The 19,710-nt window shown below is 47.3% G+C and overlaps 1 protein-coding gene across 5 annotated transcripts; it reads left to right on the top strand.

The window, feature by feature from the left end:
- Positions 1-7: 7 nt before the first annotated feature.
- zzz3 (zinc finger, ZZ-type containing 3) lies at positions 8-18,468 on the top strand. Of its 5 annotated transcripts, none has more exons than XM_069692538.1 (12): positions 8-82; positions 6,112-7,948; positions 10,557-10,695; positions 11,358-11,505; positions 11,627-11,775; positions 12,546-12,617; positions 12,916-13,017; positions 13,188-13,283; positions 14,052-14,201; positions 14,764-14,907; positions 15,569-15,669; positions 16,510-18,468. In XM_069692538.1, exons 2-12 carry the CDS (start codon positions 6,177-6,179, stop codon positions 16,652-16,654), a joined length of 3,018 nt encoding a protein of 1,005 aa, XP_069548639.1. In that variant the 5' UTR covers positions 8-82; positions 6,112-6,176; the 3' UTR covers positions 16,655-18,468. The 5 variants fall into 5 exon arrangements, with proteins under 5 accessions (XP_069548639.1, XP_069548642.1, XP_069548643.1 ...); XM_069692542.1 differs by lacking the exon at positions 8-82 and adding an exon at positions 569-688; XM_069692539.1 differs by lacking the exon at positions 8-82 and adding an exon at positions 1,371-1,443.
- Positions 18,469-19,710: the final 1,242 nt, after the last annotated feature.

Genomic DNA, 19,710 nt, shown 5'->3' on the forward strand with positions numbered 1-19,710 from the left:
CCAACCAACCAACCAACCCGACGACCTGGCTGGGTTGGAAACATGGCTGCGGCCGAACGTGCAGCAGATTTACGGAAGTGAGGTATGTGTAATTCTTTAAGCTACAAAAAAAAAAAAAAAGAAAAAGAAAAAAGAAGCTGTTTTAGAAGTGGACCCCCGGCGCTAGCGGCAGCGAACGAGACGGAAACAACAACAACAACAACAAAAAAAACAAAACAACAACAAAAAAAAACCCAACGAATTTATCAGCGCGCTAAAATAAAAATAAAAAAACAACGCCGCTGTCGGCGGCGCGCGAGCACATCGGCAAAGTTAACGCGCGGAACAATCGGCTAGCTCGGCTAGCTGCTAAACACCAGGGCTAAGCGTGCTAAGCGTGCTAACTGGTTTAACCGGGCAGCCGCTAATGCTACTCGGTTGCTAACCATGCTAACGGCGCTACTTCAGTCCGCGCGCGGCAGTCGGAGGTTTTAAACCCGCGCTCGTTGCTCCGTCATGTGTTTACCGTGGGTGGAGGACGGCTTTTGTCGAGGTAGCTAGCTAGCATGTGCACCCCCCCTCCTCCTCCTCCTCCTCTTCTTCTTCCTCTCCTCCACCACCACCTCCACCTCCTCCTCCTCCTCCACCCGACGGTTATTAACAGAGAGGCTCCATCTGAAACGGTTTCTTCTCCCGAGAGCTAGCGGAGGTAACTAGTCGATCGCAGCCGGGGCGGACTTTTGTTTGTTGAGTGTCACCGGTGGAGGAGGTGGAGGAGGAGGGGAGGTGGTGGTGGTGGAGGAGGGTGGTGGTGGTGTAAGATCATATATATATATATATATTTTTTTTAAATTTTTTTTTTAACGCCAGCGGTGCAACAGTCTGCGGTTTCCGGTGTCTCGAGCGTTTAACGTAGTATATTTAGCTCCCGGTGAGCTAACGGTAACCGGGTGAGTTAGTTTCGCTCGGGGTTAGCACGCTAAAACGGGCAATGCTAGGTCAACTCGGGTTTGGCTCGGAAGTTGGACCGTGCTAACGTGTTTGGTTTTTTTTATTTTTTATTATTATTATATTTTTTTTTTTAGCTCTCGTGCACCAGCCGGTTTGTTTGTTTGTTTGTTGTTGTTGTTGTTGTTATTGTCGTCTAAACGCGCCGTCCGGGAGCTCTAACGCTGAACTTTAAAGAGTTCACCTGGCGCAAACTAGTGCTCGCTCAACCGCCGGCACGTGCACGGCTCGCAACGCCGCCGAGTCGCGAGACTTCGACGAAGCATCCTCGCGCCTCCCAACTTTGTCGGCACGGGAGCTCGCGGCAGCTTTGATGTTGAGATTTGAGCGATTCTCGTCGGTGTTTTGTTTTGTTTTTGTTTTTGTTGGTTGTTGCCAGTAGGCCCCATCTCCCCCCCCCCCCGTGGAAGTGTTGAACTACAGGTCAACAACGGAGATGAACAGCCCGACACGACGGTAAAAAAACAACAACAAAAAAAACGACACGGAGCTTTTTTTTGTTTGTTTATCCTAAAACGGGTGTTGTTGTTGTTGTTTTTTTTTTTTGGGGGGGGGGGGGCTAAGCTTTTAGCCAACAACAGCCTCGCGCTTTGCGTGAAAGGTTGCGTGTTTACTTATTTATAGCTGAACTTTTTACAGCCGTGTGTCGCGCTAACAGCGATGCGGTTCAAAATCGGCACGTGTTAACATAACTTCGCAACCAAACAAGCGCTTTAAAGAAAAACAGGAAGTGGGTTTTGATGAGAGAGTTACAGTCGCACATGGGTCCCTGGTTTAACTGTCCCGATCTGCGTGTGAAGTTGATCTCTTAAAACCTCGTCAGGATCCGTGGGCTCGCTTAAAGCTGTAATTAATATAGTCAAACCCCGTGTGTGATGATGAAGTAACACCTGCACAGATGTGTCTCCAGAAACATCAGTGATAGTTTGATCTTGCTCGTATTTCATTCAGTAGAAGTTACCACTGCTGAATGTTTGTATGTGGAACAAAAAAAAAAATACACCTAAATATGATATTTTGGTTGCATTGCAGTGTTTTCCACAAGTTTGTGTAAAATATAGGGCGCGTGGCTTTGTTAGGGGGTCTGAGGGTCTTCCTCTGGATAGATTTTCTGAAATATGCAATTTAACATAATGTTTTGACTGTTATTGTTACCAAATCTGGGTAAAACTTTCCCAAAAATGTTCAAAAGCTTGAACAAGTCATAAATAAACAACTCCCATGAAGCTTATGTGAATTTGTTAGGTTTTCCTCTATGATTTTTATATTCATTCGGCTTCAGTGGTGCCCAAAATAACTTTGGGAAGTGCTGTACCTGAAGCCTTAAAATGATCCTGGATCAGTTCCCCACCACTGTCCACTCTCTTACACCCAACATTAGAGAGGGGGAAAAAAACTAATTAAAATGTGGTTCGGACCCTTTTATAAACCATAGTAGTGTCCACTTGTGACACCCCCATCAGATGTTATGCCCTTCGTGCTAGCACAAGTTATTAGCAGTCCAGCCATCGAGTGGTTTATCTCTCATCAGATTATCAGATTTTTTTTCCCTTCTTGTTAAGCACCTTTTATAGGCCTGAAGGCTTCCCATATTTAATGACGGAAAAAGCAAATAAATAAAGAAGCGTCGGATGAATTAAACCATATTTTGCACGACAGGGATATTCTTTACTTTGTCTCCTTCTAATACTCTTTTTTTTAATCCCTCAGATTAATTTTATTCAACTGTAGAACGACTGACCTCAAGCGTGCGTATCCATTTTAATGTTCATCGTGTGTATACTTTGTGAAACTAATGTTATTATATGTAGCTTAATGCCTCTTGACTTCATGCTCCACAGCTAAGGAGACCCCTGTCATTGTGATAAGTTTAACGATTGTTCCTCCAGAGGAAGTTCCTCCGCACCTACTTAGTAACGGTGTGGATTGGGAAATATGCGAACCATTTGCGCTCTTTATTTTACGACATTCCAGTCAGTGCACACCTCTTGTCAGGCTGGCATGTTTGACATTAGTTTGAGCCTGAGCCTCAGTAGAGTCGTCTTGATTTACAACACCATGGAAACTCGCCTTTATACCGTCTAAATGGGCGCAAAACTCGGGTCGGAAATTTCCAACAGGCATCTGAATGCAGCATTAGACTGTATTTATTAATTATTGATAGCTGTCTTGCCAGTTCAGCCAACATGTTAATTATCGGGACATGGCGGTGTGAGCAAATATTGCATGTAGTTATTCAGCTCTGTAACTTTAACCCTAATTATTTTGATGTAGTGATTTGGGGTTTTTTTTGGGCTGGGGGGGGGGGGTCAGGTGAGCTGGCTTAATTAGTTTTGTCATGTTGAGTCTAAGGGTGAGTGCTCAGTCTGAATAACCTGCCCTCTTCCGCCGCCTGTCTGTTTTTCTTTCTCTCTCTCCTTTATTTTATGCATGGGCAAATCACATTAGCTTTCTCAGCTGGAGCCTTTAGTGGAGTGTGAGTAATTTGCGTATGTGGTGGTGCTCGTTCCAGGTGACTATTGTGTTAGCCCCCAGAAGGAATATTATCAAAATGTATTCGTCACCAGGGAAGCCTCTGGCTTTGATATATTTGCAGTGCGAGTACAGTGCAGGAAATGGGAGGCTCTGTCCCACTATAGGCAACAAGGAGCTTTTAAATCAGTCTCGACAGAGGTCGGCCCTCAGATTGATGTACCTGTAATTAATGTAAATGAGCAGCTCGTCCACAATGCTAATTGAGGCAATATTTTATCCTCTCTGAAATGGTCTAGGTCCGTGTCTCATGTTCTGGAAAAGGACATCCAGTGAGATCATCTTCGGCTGAATGTCACTTTAATATGACCTTTGGCACGACACGTTTTTATTGTCCTGTTTGTTAGATTTATCAGTCAGACCGTGATCTAGAGGATACTTCAGTGGCAAGTTTGGGGGTGTGTGTGTGTGTGTGTTGACTGGGGATGTTCTTGGGAGTCATGCATCTCCTACCTGGGGCAAGGATTGCTTTATAATCTCTAAATTTCCCTCTACTTTCATTAATTGCATGTTGGCATGCCCCAAATTGCAAGTGGATTCCTAATCACTGTATCACTAGAATACGTCTAAAGGCCTGCACAGACCGTGGCGTGACAAATATGCAACACAACAGTGTGAAATACTCGCCTGCAATTATTGAATTTTGAATAGATCAGCGCCAGCTCATTCTTCAGGAAAAAAATGACGGCTTCAACATCATCATCATCATCATCCAGTGTTGACGATCTTGTCCCGTTCTTCCTTTCTCAGCAAAAGACCATACTTGCTTATTATCATCTCCACCACATCCATGATGTCCTTGAGCTCGTTGTCTTTGTCATTTTTCTGTCCTTTTGTCATAAAACACGGGGCGGCGGGAGACACAAACAATCGATGCGACGCGACGTCCGTTCCACTTCCACACGGCGTGATTGGTTGATCCGTTCACTCGCGGTGCGAAAAGCTTCGAGAAATCGACCTCCTTTTTTAACCCCCCCAAAAAAAGTAGAAGTTTTTTTTTTCCATGTCATATTCGTGTTTTGCGTGAAAGTTCTCCTGAACGAGCAATTATATTTAAGTGTAAATTAATCATGCCTCCAGTGTGTGAAGACCTGTGTAGATGTTCAAGGTAGTTGTGTTGGTTTAAGTTGTTTAATTGTGGAGTTATTATGGTTTAACTTTTTTTTTTTTTTTTAAACCACCCTAATAGAAGCTCTGTTATTTGGATTGCTATTTGTTAAATGAAAACTGCTTTGCTTTTGTGTTTTTAGTGTTCCATGACCGCCGGCCGCGGTGTTAGTGGCCCATTTCCCTCCGTGACCTTTATGCCATGTTCAGAATCTAAATACCGGCGTCAGCTCTCCACATGCGTGTATTGGAGTATGTTGAGGAGTAACCCGGCTCTGGTAATAGTTACGCTCGGCTTCGTTACAACCTTCATGTCATGCGAGTAAGATAATCAGCTTAAGGTGTTTACACGACATGGATTGTGTTTGAATTTCTATTATCTGTGGGATGGATTATTAAGTACAGGATGAGATATCCAAGACTGACTTCTTATTATTGGCTGGTAGCGTTTAGATGGTGTTAATTCTCCAGTGCGCACTATAAGCCCAGGATTTCTTTTATTGTAATTCCCACCAGTGAATCTTCATCCGCAGGATACCACGGCGACACGCGGAGCGCGAATTTGGAGGCTTTTGTTGCGCCTCGAATTGTGTCGGGAATTTCATTGTCACGCCTCGTGTCGAGCTCTCGGTGCGCTTTTGGAGGGATTGCAGCCTGGATGGCCCTCTGGCACACCTGTTAAAAATAGATAAAACAGCCGACACCGTGTGATGACAAACCCGTGTCTGCCGTGTTATCTCGGCTTCAATTGGATGTAAGAGTTTCGGTGTGGAGTCAGAAATCAGTCAACCAGTAAACCACATTTATTTTACACAGAAATACGCGGTAATCTCTGCAGGGAGGAACTAAATATGCCCTCAACGTTCAGTGTGATGACATTATTTTTGATTTGCTTTGGGCTCTTTTCCTGAGCTGTAGTCACCTTATCTCCTGCGTTACCGAGCACGTACCGATGTCCGCAGAGACTCTCTGATTGGTCATTTAGGCGACGTGAATGGTCTGACCTTATTGCTTTCTGTTTAGTCTTCCTCGAGTGCGAGATGTCCCACCTTTTTTTTCTTTTCTTTTTTTTTTTTTTAATGCATTTCCCTTTGTACAGACCCAGGTTTAAGATGTGTAGTGTTGCCCGTGGACAGAAAGGTGTTGCTTAGCTACAATGACAGAAAAAAAAAAAATCAATACCCTTCTGGTGTGAGCTGAGAAATGACCCCAGCGGTATTTAACAAAGGCCGTTTGGTAGACGCTTTTGTTTGAAACACCACAGGGTACTATCCACGCAGTTATTTCCAACAGCAGTGAAACTAATCAAACCTATAAATGTTGCCGTGTTAACGTGCCACGGTGTAGCCATTGAGCTGAAATATGTTGGGAGTCTTTTTTCAGTCGTTATATTGACTTTATGAAGTGCATGTGTGTGTGTGTGTGTGTGTGTGTGTGTGTGTGTGTGTGTGTGTCTGTGTGTGTGTGTGCGTGTGTGTCTTGCAGGTGCCCCGATTCTGCTGCAGAGGAGAGAGCACCAGGATGAGGAGACTGTAGGCCCCCGCCGTAGTATGGCCGCGTCCCGTTCCTCGCGCGTCACAAGGTCATCAGTGGGGCTCAATGGATTGGATGAGAACTTTTGTGGTCGAACCCTCAGGAACCGCAGCATCGCCCAGCCAGAGGAGACTTCTGTGTCTCCGCTACCGAGGGCCCGCTCGCCCAAGAAGAAGCAGGAGTCCAAGCACGAGTCCAAGCACGAGTCCAAGCACGAGTCCAAGCACGATTCCAAGCACGATTCGAAGCAGAACACCAAACAGGACGTCAAGCAGGAGTCGAACCAAGACGTCAAGCAGGAGTCGAAGCAGGATGCTAAACAGGACACAAAGCAGGATGAGAAGCAGGACACTCACTCACAAGATGGCCAGCAACAGGCCTCGTTGCAGGGAAAGTTAAGTGACTCCAAAGCTTCTCCCGCTGAGGCAAATCAATGGACCAGTTCCAGGAAGCGGGACGTGTCCTGTTTAGAAAAAGACATTAGCCCGGAGAAGTCCGAGAACTGTGACAGAGGGAAGGGGGCGCGGGATGCCTCTCCTCAAATCAAAAGGGCCAAGCGGAGCTCCCGCTCTGGAGAGTCTCAGGGACAGGAGGATGTCTCGGAGCTTCTTAAACATGCAAGTCCAGTTTCTGTCCCAGAGCTCGGCAAGGACAACAGCTGCGAAGACTTAGCCAGCCAAAACTCTGCTAACACAAGTCCTGCCTCGTCCATCCTCAGCAAGCAGGACGGTGAGCCGACGGGGGGGAAGGCAGAGGATGGTCGCGTGGAGTGTGACGGGGCAGCTCAGCCCCCGAACGCTCACAAGACCTCTAATGGACTCAGAGAGGGATCGAGCACACTCACCGAGGAGCCCGGTGCGAACCCCACCTCCGCCACCAGCTTCCCGTCGCTGCTCAACGGCAGTCAGACGGGGGTGCCCTCATCCCCCGACCCCACCGTGCCTTGTAGAAACTCTGTCCCCGGGCCGATGGAGGCCTCTGGCTCGGGGGAATCGCCAGCCTTGTCCGCACCGACGTGTGAGGGCGCTCCCGAGGACCCTGTCCCTGAGTTGGTAGTGGCCAAGGAGCAGGAGGTGGAGGAGGCGGAGGAGGTGGAGTTGGACGTGATAGGCGACCCGTTGTGTCTGGCCCACGAGGAGCAGGTGACGGAGAGCGAGAGCGACACCAACGGCCGGCCGCCGACACCAATGCAGGAAGCCGCTGCCTCCACCTCCTCTTCCTCCTCAACCACCACCACTAACATGAACAGTAGTCCAATCAGCAACAACAACTCAGGAGAAACTACCCCCCCACTAACAACCTCCCCCTCCCCCACAGAGCCAGGGTGCAACCCCTCCATATCCAGCACGTCCCCCTCTTTCACAGAGCTCTACGAACACAGATACACCCTACGGACTTCACCCAGGAGAGCTGCGTCTGGTGGCAAAGCCTCCTCCTCCTCCTCCTCCTCTTCCTCCTCCAAGCCCAGCTCTCCTCCCAGAGACAATGGTCCCCTGAGGGAAGCGGGGGAGGTGGAGTTCGGGCTGGAGGAGGACTGCCCCGCGGTGGAGCAGCCCGCTCCCTCGGACTCTATCGGGCCCTCGAGTGAGGGGCCGGTCTCCGCGGATGCCGGAGACGGGGCAGGCGGCGGCGACGGCGGCGGCGGTTCGGTGGAGGGCAAAGAGGCGGAGAGCAGCAAGGAGCTGCCACGGAGCCGGGCGGCGGAGGCAGAGGAGGAGGAGGAGGAAGAGGAGGAGCCAGACGTGTATTACTTTGAATCGGACCACCTGGCTCTGAAACACAACAAAGAGTATGTGGGAGCTCCCCGGAGGACGCTGTCCTCCTGATCTATTGTTGTTGTGGCTCTCCCACATGTCGATCACTGTCTTGTGATCATCGCCTTACTTCTGGTCTCTGGCTTCGAATGCACCAGAGATGCATTTGAAGTGATGAGGGTTTCTCTGTCCTACTAATATTCGGATGTTTTGAAAATGTTGAACCTCGTGTGTCTTTTTAAGCTTAGTCTCGGGTCAATATTTAACACGTCTAATAATCAGCCTCATAGTAGGATTCCCAACCTTATTTGCATCGTGGGACCTTAAAATGCAGCCGTGTCTGTTTATGACGCCTCCTTACATGAATGTACCCCTGACTTGTGAACAGTTAAAGCAAATTTCACCTTTTCAAACTCAGATTGTTTCCTTTTGAATAACTGTCCAGAGGCCAGGAAAAGTAAAAATATTAAAATACACAAAAATTAGAACAGATAAAAGTCAGAAATTAAGAAAGTAGAATGTCTTTTTCCTCAGAATCCCTCAGCTTTATCCTCCTATGTTGTGATTGTTGATTTGCTGAAGGAAAATTACCCTTACCCTGCCTCTTGTATATAACAGTTTCATGACGCCACACAGCTGCAGGAGTCTAATGTAAATTTAATGAAATCAAAACTCTGATTCAGCAGTCACTCTAAAACAAACACAAAGAGACGCTTGATTTACCACAGAAGCTTATGATGGTTTTCACACCGTCGACACATAGACAGGATGTTTAATGATCTCCGTTATAATGGGAGCGTGTCTCGGTAATCGAGGGAGTATCGGTGAGCATCTTAAGTTTAGCTCCCGCCTTACGGTTTAGGTTTTTACATGTTTCAGCGTTTGAGTCCCACCTTCAATGTGTTAAAATGACTTTGCTGATTGTTTCCGTTATCTTTTCCGTCAGCCAGATGAATTTCATTTATAGGAGACCAGTTTCTCGCCGCCGTTGGAGGTTTTTCAGTTGTTGGTCGTCACGCTCGACGGGATGTTTGTGTTTGTCGGACAGGTCCCGCGCCGCGCTCAGTCAGGCTCCGCTCGCTGCACGCCGACAGGTCGGCCGGCGTTTTGATGCGTCTCCGCGGGGGGGAGAGAGGGGGAGAGCCGAGGGCTCCCGAGGCCTCGTCGGCCGAGCTCCGTTTGTCTTTGACACCCACACCGGTCCAAGTTTCAAATTTGGATAGTGGCTTCAGAATAAGATTTCAGCGCTCTCATATTACGAGGTAATTCGATCAAGTTTCTGTGACGTGCCGAGGTTCGGTTGTGCTGAGCAAGGAGAACTTCGATTCCTCTTCATCAATGCAGCCAGGAGTCTTTTTTTTTTTTTTTTATGGAGGCATGACGAGGCATTTTCAAGTTGCCGAATACGGAGGATTAACGCAGACATGATTGATGATGGCGTGCGTCAATCCTCCATATCAGTTTTGTGGATTTTGGACAAAACGTCTCTCTGTCTTTGTCGGTTCATCATTATTTGGCATTATCGTAGCAGCACTATTGTTCAGGCTGGCTTTTCTTGTCTTTTTTTTTGGTTTTTTTTTTTGGCACCAGTGTTACCTCGGGCCCTGTAGGTGGCAATGAAACACCAGACTTGTCCCTGGACGGTTGGAGGGAGTCCAGAGTGCTGAGAGGCAGAGCCAAGTCCTCCCCGTTTCCTCAAAACAGATTAATGCTCAGATCGTCTGAGGACATTTAGCCCACTTGCGGCTTTCTTTCGCAGAGGTCTCGCATTTTTGAATCCGTGTTAATCTGCAGCTGTAGCATTCGCCGTCGCAGAAACAGATTGCGTTAGCGCCGAGGCTCGGTACGAACGGATAGCGGACGAACCGAAAGAGCCAAACGTGACATTAAGCACAGTTGACTCATCACAGCGTTTTCCTTGTAGGACTTTTTAAACCACTGGCAGATGTTTGAATAAATTGTGTCCCGTGCATTGATTTTCATTCATGTTGCGTTAGGGGAGATTGATCCACTCTGCTCCGCTGAGCACCTACATTAGGTTATAGCCGCGCAGGACGCTGTCACACCGCCGTCGAATCCTCCGAGCGCCAGTTCCCTCCCGTAAAGGCCTCTGAGTCAGTCGCACGCTTAGTCATTGACAGCTCAGTTTGCAGCTCTCCTGTTGCCCCGGAGAGTGTGAGTGGAAAGGTCAGACTTTTACAGCGCCGAAGGCTCCTCGAGTGCCACAAAAACCCGAGGGGGTTGTCACTCCGGGGTTTTGATATTTGCCGGGGGAATCTTGATGATTCCAGATGTGCGCTTCTACACATCTGACCAGTGTTGGAGTGTGTTTTCATCAATGGGCTACTCTAGGAAAGGAGCTCCTGAAGATGTTTGCAATTTGCCCCGGCAGCTGCTTCAAGGAGATAGTTGCGTCGGTGGGAGTCACAACACTTTTAACCATATTGCGAGAAATAGATGGAAAATTCTGGAAAATGGTTCGTGTTTTTTTTTTTTTGCGCAGCTTTTTGGGTTCCTCGGCGCCGTGGCTGAATAATGGATGGTCCGTTGGTCTAAAAGTTTGATGCACTGCAGCATTGCAAGTGTCAGGTTAAATAATGTAAGCAGTCCAACTCCCGTCTAACCTCGCTCCCTCCGTGTCAGTTATCAGAGGCTGCTGCAGACCATCGGAGTTCTCGAGGCCCAGCGCACTCAGGCCATCCTGGACCTGGAGACGTTGGCACGGCAACAGAGGGAAGCGCTCGCCGATCCCATCAGCTTCGTGGAGCAGCTGCAGAAACGGGTAACGAACACCCCCCCCCTCCCCCTCCAACCACCTTTCCAGCTTGTAAAACTGTTCCTTTTTCCCCTCATCCACCGTATGACTGATATGGTCCTGTACCTTCACACGCCTGCTGTTGGACGTGCACCCGCTCCACTCTTACTACTTGAGGTCTTGAAGACGGCTCACAAGGTTTAAAGTTTATTTACCGTAGGGACCGTGCACAGGAAACGTTCATCTCGAACAGAGAGGAGATGCTCTGTACCAGATTGAGCTGCAGGGTCGTTTTCAGTCATCGTGGCAAATAAATGTGAGGACGTTGGATTATTCAGGATTTGATTAAGATGTCGGGTTTTTACTATAAATCCTTTATTTAGCCGAGTATTAAATTGTGCACAGAAAAATGGAAATACATGTTTTGTTTTTTCTTCTGTATCAAGAAAAGGGCCTTCTACAGCACATCGTTGGCCATCAGTTGTCTTTAATGTCCAGCTATAAGAATCAACAGGGATGCTCCTTAATTTAAATGACACACCTGACAAAAGTAGTTAATGAATTATGTCCAACTACGTCGGCTGGTTTCTCTTTTTATTATGACGTGCCCGGACTTCCTCTAGTGAAGTTAGTAGCGGCTGTACATTCACTTATTAGATTTGGACGCTTGGTTTTATTGTGACCCTCAGGTGAATCTGGGCCTGCCGTGTCCTCAGCGCGTCGTCCAGCTCCCCGACGTTTCCTGGGAGCAGTACACCTCAGGCCTCGGCGAATTTGAGAGAGAGTTCTGCGACAAGAAACGCAAAACCCGGCGGCTAAAGTTGATCTTCGACAAAGGCACGAATGACTTCAGAATTTACTCCAACTTCATCGAATGTTAATAGATTATTAGTATTTACATTCTGCGTGTATTTTTTTTCTTTTTTTTTTCTTCTTCTTTTTTTTTGGTCGTCAACAGAAACACCAGAGGGCCTCCTCTGTCATTCCACGTCAGGTTTGCCTCTTCGACCAAAAAGTCCCGTCGAGCCCAAGAAGGAAGGCGAGTCGTCCACCATGTACTCCTCGCTACCCACCAGCGACGCCCTGGAGAACGGCAGGCAGACGCAGGTACGACTCGGCGATATTCGGTGCGGCGGCGCGCTCTCGCGGGAGCCGACGCCGAAACATCTTGCTGCAGCCGTCTGCCGGTACATCAACGGTGCAGAAGCAGCGACACCCGTTTCCTCACCGTAGCCGGTGACTCGCCGATCCCCTGCAGGTCGCCCGACAAATCAACAGTTTATTACCATTTTCACACACACACCCCCCTCCTCCCCCCTCCCTCACCCCTCTTTTTTATTTTCTTCTCGGCCCAGTTAAGCGTGCAGCAAGATGGTATCTATGGAAACGTGAGGCGCACGCCTCTCTGATTATGTCTTATTCTTTGCTTCTTATGTCCCCCCCCCAACCCTCCTTTCCACCTCGCGCTTCACATCGTGTCGGCAGTCAGGTTTCACTTCTAATTGATTGTTGGGATTAGACGGTACGAAGCAGTTTGCACCGCGCAAGCAGCCCTTTTAATTATTTCCGTTGCGCTGCCTGTTTATTTTGCGCGAGCACATTTCACCAGACGACACGCTCCGAATTCTGTCAGGACTTTTGTTGTTGTTGTTTTGTCAGTCAAAAGAGTTGCCGTTTTCCTCCGCGTCCCTCCAGTGAGACGCAGTAAGAGTCACATCTGACAGCCAGGCGTCGTCTCGTCGAACTGACGGATTCCGCGTTTCAGGCGGTTCACACGCGAAGATCTCTACTGATGGCGGCGGGGGCCCATTATTTTGTTGTTGTTGTTGTCTCGTGTCAGTCTTTTAACACGCCCGTCTCTCCTGTGCTCTCCACAGATGATCAGGGGGAGGATCTGTCACCCGAACAAGCCTGACACATTTAACCAGCTGTGGACTGTGGAGGAGCAGGTTGGTAGCGAGTGTTCCAAGATGTCGCAACTCATGTTTTAGCGGTTTGGATGCGTTTTACCGTCGTAAAATCATCCACACGTAACGCAGACGTCCACATATGCACAAAGACAAACCGTAAACGGGGTGAATAACAAATTGCGTGCGCTGATAAACTGGTAAAGCAGCATTTTTTTTTTTTTTTTAAAGGCTCTTTTCTAAATAAACTTTCCGAGGGAAATGATTAATATTATGAATTATTCAGCAGGGAAGTTTTCCTTTACGCGGTTTTCACGTGACGTTTTGTGTATTTTGTCAGAAAAAACTGGAGCAGCTTCTTGTCAAGTTCCCTCCCGAGGAAGTCGAGTCCAGAAGATGGCAGAAGATTGCGGATGAGCTCGGAAATCGAACGGCAAAACAGGTGACGAAGACAATTAGAATGTTTGTGCGCCTTTTAAAAATGGCTGACTGGCTTGTTCAGTAAGTGAACCTCCCGCAAGTACACGTGCATGACCTCAATTACTCCAAGCAGCTGTTCCTCAGTTGGAGATGATTAACGCAGACATCTTTTTCCTGTTAAAACATTTCCAGGTTGCCAGTAGGGTTCAAAAGTACTTCATCAAACTGACAAAAGCTGGTATCCCCGTGCCTGGAAGAACACCCAACCTGTGCATGTACACTAAAAAGGTAACTCCATTTATCAAAAACCCCCGAAGAGAATACAAGAATCACTCATCTCGTTTATGTCCATGGATTTGTAAAGTTAGTATATTTTCATGTATATTATCTTCTCGGTGAAATGTTATTGTAATGATATATAAGTTTGCGTATGGCAATACATTGACTGCAGGTTCTTTTTGTCTTTTCTTTTTTTTAACGCTGTCTAAGATACAGTATGTACTCTGAGAGAAAATATCACAGGGGGGTGGGAGAAGCTTTTTACTGCTCTCAAGTGCACAAATATTATGTTCTCATGTCTTTGGCATTTCTGTGCGGCAGAGTCTCGTTGCTTCTCAGCCTGCAGTACATAATGTACACCGATATCAATACAGCTGTGATGAGATAAAAAAAAAAAAAAAAAAAACAGCTGACAGTTGCGTTTTCGTCAGGCGTCAATATTGTGTTATTGTTTTACAAAAGTCATGATTACGAACGGCCTATAACTCCCAATAGTGCAACGTTCTGCCTGCGCAGTTTTTCCTTCTGATGTGTGTTTTATAACTGTAATACAGTTTATTGTAGATTCATCATTACTCATTTAGGTTTGAAATCAGTTGCCACATCGTGATATATATATATACTGATCCTCAAGAAGGATTTCAAATGGCTCGATATTGATTTCACCCTGACGGCCCGGCCCCACTTCAAAAACAAAAAAAAAAGAGTAATATAGTTGTGATCGCCCTGTTTTGAAATGAGCGCCTTCTTTTGCAACTCCTGCCGTTTGTTCTGCAGGCGTCCAGTAAGAGGCAGCACCACCTCAACAAGCACCTGTACCGGCCGTCCACCTTCCTCGCCTCCTACGAGCCTCCGGTCTACATGGACGAGGACGACGAGCGCTCGGCGTATTACAACAGCGTGCAGGACCCTTCGGCCGACGACTCGGTCGGTCATCCGTCACGTCTCTCTCGCAATGCTTTAATCCCTTTGTTATCAGCTATCGGCTAATGCGGAGTAGCGGAGGGGGGGGGGGTCGTCCTTTACTCCGGTCACGTTTGCGGGAAGGAATGAAAGTCTGCTGAGGGGCGGGAGTCTCACGGGGCCGTCGAGGCCTGGAGGTGTCGCTCATAGCTCAGTTGGAAGCAAAAAGTTGCTCTTTGCCCCCTTTTGTCGCCCCCTCTCCGTTAAGACCTGGACGACGGTACGGACTCGAAGTAGCAGACGCGCAGCGTCTTTGCGAAGGTTTATACTCGTGTACTTTCGGCCGAAAGACGATCCGTGCAGCCTGAACAGAAGGAAACGCGTCCTGGTGTTTTATCGATATGTTGCTCGTATTCAGCTAAAACTGAACGGATCGATACCGGCTGCAGATTTGTTTGCAGGTTACAAAACATCGAGAGAAATCTCGTTGCCGGCACGGCTCTTTTGGAGTCACGCAGAGATGTGTTTGTCCGTGCGTGTCCGCTCACCTCCTGTCTCTCCGTGTGTCTTCTGCTCTGGTTTCCAGGATGAGGAGAGCGTACCCGTGGAGTTGAGAAATTTGCCCGAATACAAAGAACTTTTAGAGCTGAAGCGGCTGAAGAAGCAGAAGCTCCAGGAGTTCCAGGAGATCCAGGAGGATAAGCCCAGCGCGCGGCACATGGGCTTCAAGGTGACGACTTTCGCCTTCTCGCTGCGTCGCCGTGGCGACATTAAAGCCGGGCGTCGACGTGCACACGCGCCCTCGGTTTATTTGGAGTGAGGAAATCATGGGACGAGGGCTTGTGTCCGTGTTGCATTCTACACACCAGTAACCCTAACGGCACGCCGCGTGTTCCCACCGCGCAAAATAGATCGTACGAAGTTCATTTTGAAATGTCTCAACCAAAATAGAGCAGGCTGGGAAATGGAAGGAATATTATTGGCTCCTGCTGGCGCCAAAATAATTAGGAAAATGGCAGATTTTAATCTTTTTTTCTTTTGGGGGCATTTTCGAGCTTGAAATTGGCAGCGGAGCATCGAAGGTGCAGCTCGATTTGACATCTACAACATCGACATCAGTGATAGAGTCGCATTTCTTTTTTTTCCCACTCCCATTAGTTTTAACACTTCTCTGTTACATTCCCTTATTGGAATCAGCCGTCTCCGGGTAGACGGTGTTGTGTGGTGGACCGATTTAAGAAAAAAAAAATTTAATAAAAAAAAAGGGCACTTGTGGTTTGTGGAGTTATTTAAATGAAATAAAGTTGTTTACAGTTTCATGCTGTTCCCACACGGTGTTCTGCAGATGTTGAATGTGTGTGTGCGTGTGTGTGTGGGTTTGTTTCGCGCAGTGTGACGTCTGCGGTATGGAGCCCATCCAGGGAGTGCGGTGGCACTGTCAGGACTGTCCGCCGGACAACTCGGTGGATTTCTGCTCCAGCTGCTCCGACTGGTGAGATCCCTCCGCCTCTCTTGTTCCGGTCGCACGGACACGCGGCGATTAGGACAGTACGATGATATACAGGACACCGCGATGAAACCACATTACCACACCGGGTGTAATTATGCTGTGTACGGGGGGGGGGGAGGTAGGCGGGGGAGGGGAGCATTCGACCAGTATGGGCAGCGTTGGAAATGAAAGGTCAAAGGATTTTTAATGAGTTTTGCATTAATGCGGTGATAGATTTTCTTTTAATGAGGTGTTTAATTTACCAAATGACATTCCTGTCTGGGTATTTTCTTATTTTCCCCTCAGTTCCTGGCGGGATTAGACGCTGCGGTGGTGGGCTTTTTATTTGACTTACAAACTTTTGTTTGCTGCACCCAACGTTGTTGTAATTGTAGGGAAAACCTGAGAGACTGTAAAACTGCAGCATGTTAATGTAGTAAAATAATCTTTGTTTTATTTATCTCGGTGAAACTTCTCGTTTTACTTCTCTTCAGGGTAAAGAGGATCCTCTATGTTATTACTTTGTTTAGTAGCGTATTGATCTATTATTAAAGTTCTATTTTTGTGTTGGCACCGAAACGCGCTTAGATCGTCAAGAAAGTGACACTTTTTGCATTTATCATATTTATTTTATCAAGACATCCAAATTTTGCTCTGTAATATCTTTTAAAGACCTGCAGATCGCAAAGCATGTCAGCAGATTTTGAATTTGAAGCCCGATGCATCAGTCAAAATATAATCGTTTTTCTGTCTCGCGGAGTCCTCACTTCCCGCCAGGACCGTTCAGACCGTAAAGACTCATAAAGCCCTCTCATGACGAATATTTTCCTCCTCGTCTTCCAGCTTGTTCAAGACGGAGACCCACAAGCCGAACCACCACCTGGACCCGGTGTACCTGCCGGACTCCTTTCTGGACAGGGACTACTGCCTGCCGCAGAGCACGGGCTACAACTACCTGGACCCCAACTACTTCCCAGCCAATAGATGACAGGGTCCCGGGCGCCTCTAGCTCCAGGCTCTCTCCACATATCCCACAGGGCACTCTGTGCACGGCTCCATCCTCCAAGTCCAAGATAACCGCTTAACCCGCCGCCAGGCAGGAAGGCAGGCAGACAGGCAGGCAGACAGACAGACAGACAGACAGCAGGGGGCCTCCGAGCAGACCTCAGTGCTGCTGGTGGAGTGGGGGGGGGGCTGGCTGTTGGTAAATGACCTCCCTGACTTGAGCTAAGGGCAGCCATCCATGTTGGTTCTGCCAGGGAAAAAAAAAAAAAAAAAAGAAGAGGGGGGGGGGCCCTCCGCTCCACCTCAGCTAGGTTATTCAACGGATCTGTGATTTGAAATGATACACTATTTTTTAAAAACAAACAAACAAAAACCGAAGGCACACGACATTCCCGAGCTCTGTGACTCCAGGAGGGGTGTGTTCCCCCCCCCCCACCCTCCACCCCCATCGCCCCTCCGGTCTCCTCCCCGTGCTGCTTCAAAACTGGAGAGCTGACCACCGGTCTGGCGAGAGAGCGCGCCGGCCGAACGGGAGACGCGCCGGTCGCCTCCAGGCGTGTCGTAGTGGGCCGTGATGTCATCGGGCCGTGATGTCATCGACCCGAGATGCACGTGGGCGGTTTGTATGCGTGTATGTGGTCTCCGTGTTACGCAAGAGTGACAAAATGTTCTAGCTAGGTGTCCGTAGATTGAGTATTTATGAGTCTCGGCGGACGTTCGGGGGAGGAGGTGGGATGATTTTGGGGCGGGGGGGGGGGGAGGGAGAGGGGGTGCCGCCGCCGCTGCTGCCGCTGGTGCCGCCGCCGCCGCGGGGAAGTTCTGCCGCAGACCGACCTGTTGAACTCATCGTGCGCCATGTTGTTTCAGCACGGAGCCATCCATCCCTACCACTGTCACACAACGCTGCTCTCTTAACCCCCCCCTCTCTCTCTCTCTCTCTCTCGCACGCACACACACACACACACACACACACACACACACACACACACACACCCACCTTCATCTCCGTTTCCTTTCCCGCTGCTCTCTCCACTAAAACATGCCTAACAAAGGAAGCACTACAGCACCGGAGAGCACATTTTATTTTGAAGGCAGGCTAACGAGAGGAAAAATACACAACACCACTGTGTTTTTCTTTTCTTTTCTCCCCCCCCCCTCTCTCCCTCCTCCACTCCCTCCCTCCCCCCACTCACCCCAGTGTGTGCCGTTGTTGATCATGTTGAGTGTACAAGTATATGGTGAAAAGTGGGGAAAAAAAGAAAAAAAAGTAGCCAGCGCTAGTTGCTGTGTGCCATTTTAAAAAAAAGAAAAGAAAAAGTTTTTTGTTTTTGTTGTTTTTTTTGTTTTTTTTTTGGCGGAGGGGGCGGGACTTATGACCACGGCCACAGCTTCTCCTCCCCTCCGGCGTGACTCCATCAGCCCACGACATTATCGATCCAGTCATCATGCCTCTAGATCTTTAATTTTTTTGCAGTCCCACTTTAAAAGGTCCATTTAAAAGATTGTATTTTTATTAATCTATTTAAAAAAAAAAAGAAAATAAATAAATAATTGAGGTAGTGGTTGGTGCCTCCACAGTGGAACAACCCACACAATTTTATACACATAGATTTTGTTGTGCTTGAGTAGACACCATTTTGTATGGTTTTCGTCTCCTTCCCTCACCCCCTTTGCCCTGCTTCAATATCTGTGTATAACAGTCTGTTCTTATGTAAAAAAAATAATAATAATGTAAAAAAAAAAAAAAATGCTAGAGGAGAACCGTCGAAATAAAAGTATGTGAAAATAGTGTTTCTACATCTGTGGTTCCTGGATTGTTCTTCGTTGCCGTCCCAGCCGAGTCGGTTTGTGGTTGAAAGTTTTCAAATGTTTAGAAATTCAAACGATTTGTTAAAAAAAAACAAAAAAAAGTGGTTCTATTTTTTATTTTTTTTTGAGGATTTTCTGTTTTTCTTTATTTTATATTGTCACCAAATTATCTTTGGAAATTTTGGTCAATTTTCACCATTTGCTGACATTTTTTATAAAGAAAATGATCAAATAATCAGCATATTAATCAACACCGTAAAACAAAAAGTATCTGCAGGCCTGAAACTGCTCCTGATAATCATGTTTTCCACTGAATAATCTGTAATTACACGTTTCAATATTCTAGCGCTGCTTTCATTTCGAGTATTTCTCGAAGCCGAGTGTGCTCGAGCTCAACGATGATTTCATTTTCAGATCATTTCTGAATGACAAAAACGATCCGAGAGCCCAAAGTGCCGCTTGTTTTGTCCAACCGGCTTTCCGAAATCCAAAAGATGATCAATTTATTTTCACATGAAACAGGAAATCCTCCACAGCTCAAATCTCTCGAATGTCATCTTGTTTAGAGACGCTTTTATTTAATTATCAAAACTGCAGCTGATCCATTTTCTGTTAATCAGCTCTGCAGTCGATAATTACACGGGTGCAGTAAAGTTTTTCTCAAATGGAGATGGTATAAACTGTGATCATCCTATCGAGAGCAATTTAATTATTAGCCGAGGCTGAATAACGAGAATCTGAAGAAGAAGCTGATTGCAAAACATGTTTATACTGCTGGAAATTTAACATCTGTGAGAATCAAAAGATAAAAAAAAAACAATTATTATTATTTTTTGTTTGTCATTTCCCAGAATAATGTCAGCCTGCTTTGTTTTCTTTAGCACTTTGAATGACATCTAATTTATCACAGTTTCAACGCTTGTTTCTTGTGCTTTCGTCTGTTAAAAGATTCTTGTTGTTGTTGTTGTTGTTGTGAAAAAGCTATTTAGAAACCCGAGTTTGTCAGGAAGATTTGATTTCCTTTCTCCCCACGTGTCCCCTTGACACCGGAGTTGGTCACGTCGGACTCTCCCGACGCGCCGAGCGCTGCAGTTAAAAGGTCATCCGCTGATCCCGAGTCTGTTTTCTGCTTCCAGACTGACACACGAACCGTCTCCGTTCATGCATTTTAACCACATTTACTCTCCTCTCTTTTATTCCGCTGCCTTTTTGTTGTTGTTGTTGTTGCTG

The sequence above is a fragment of the Brachyistius frenatus genome, unplaced genomic scaffold (assembly GCF_029030835.1).
Source record: "Brachyistius frenatus isolate BFR_SWC_R1_liver_20210118 unplaced genomic scaffold, ASM2903083v1 Contig_12, whole genome shotgun sequence".
Lineage (NCBI taxonomy): Eukaryota > Metazoa > Chordata > Actinopteri > Embiotocidae > Brachyistius > Brachyistius frenatus.

Excerpts from the sequence above, each read along its gene's own strand:
- zzz3 (XM_069692538.1), top strand. The coding sequence starts at position 6,177 with ATGGCCGCGTCCCGTTCCTCGCGCGTCACAAGGTCATCAGTGGGGCTC. Across the intron at positions 11,506-11,626 it reads AAAGTTGATCTTCGACAAAG|AAACACCAGAGGGCCTCCTC; the intron begins GCACGAATGACT and ends GGTCGTCAACAG. Across the intron at positions 13,018-13,187 it reads GAAATCGAACGGCAAAACAG|GTTGCCAGTAGGGTTCAAAA; the intron begins GTGACGAAGACA and ends AAACATTTCCAG.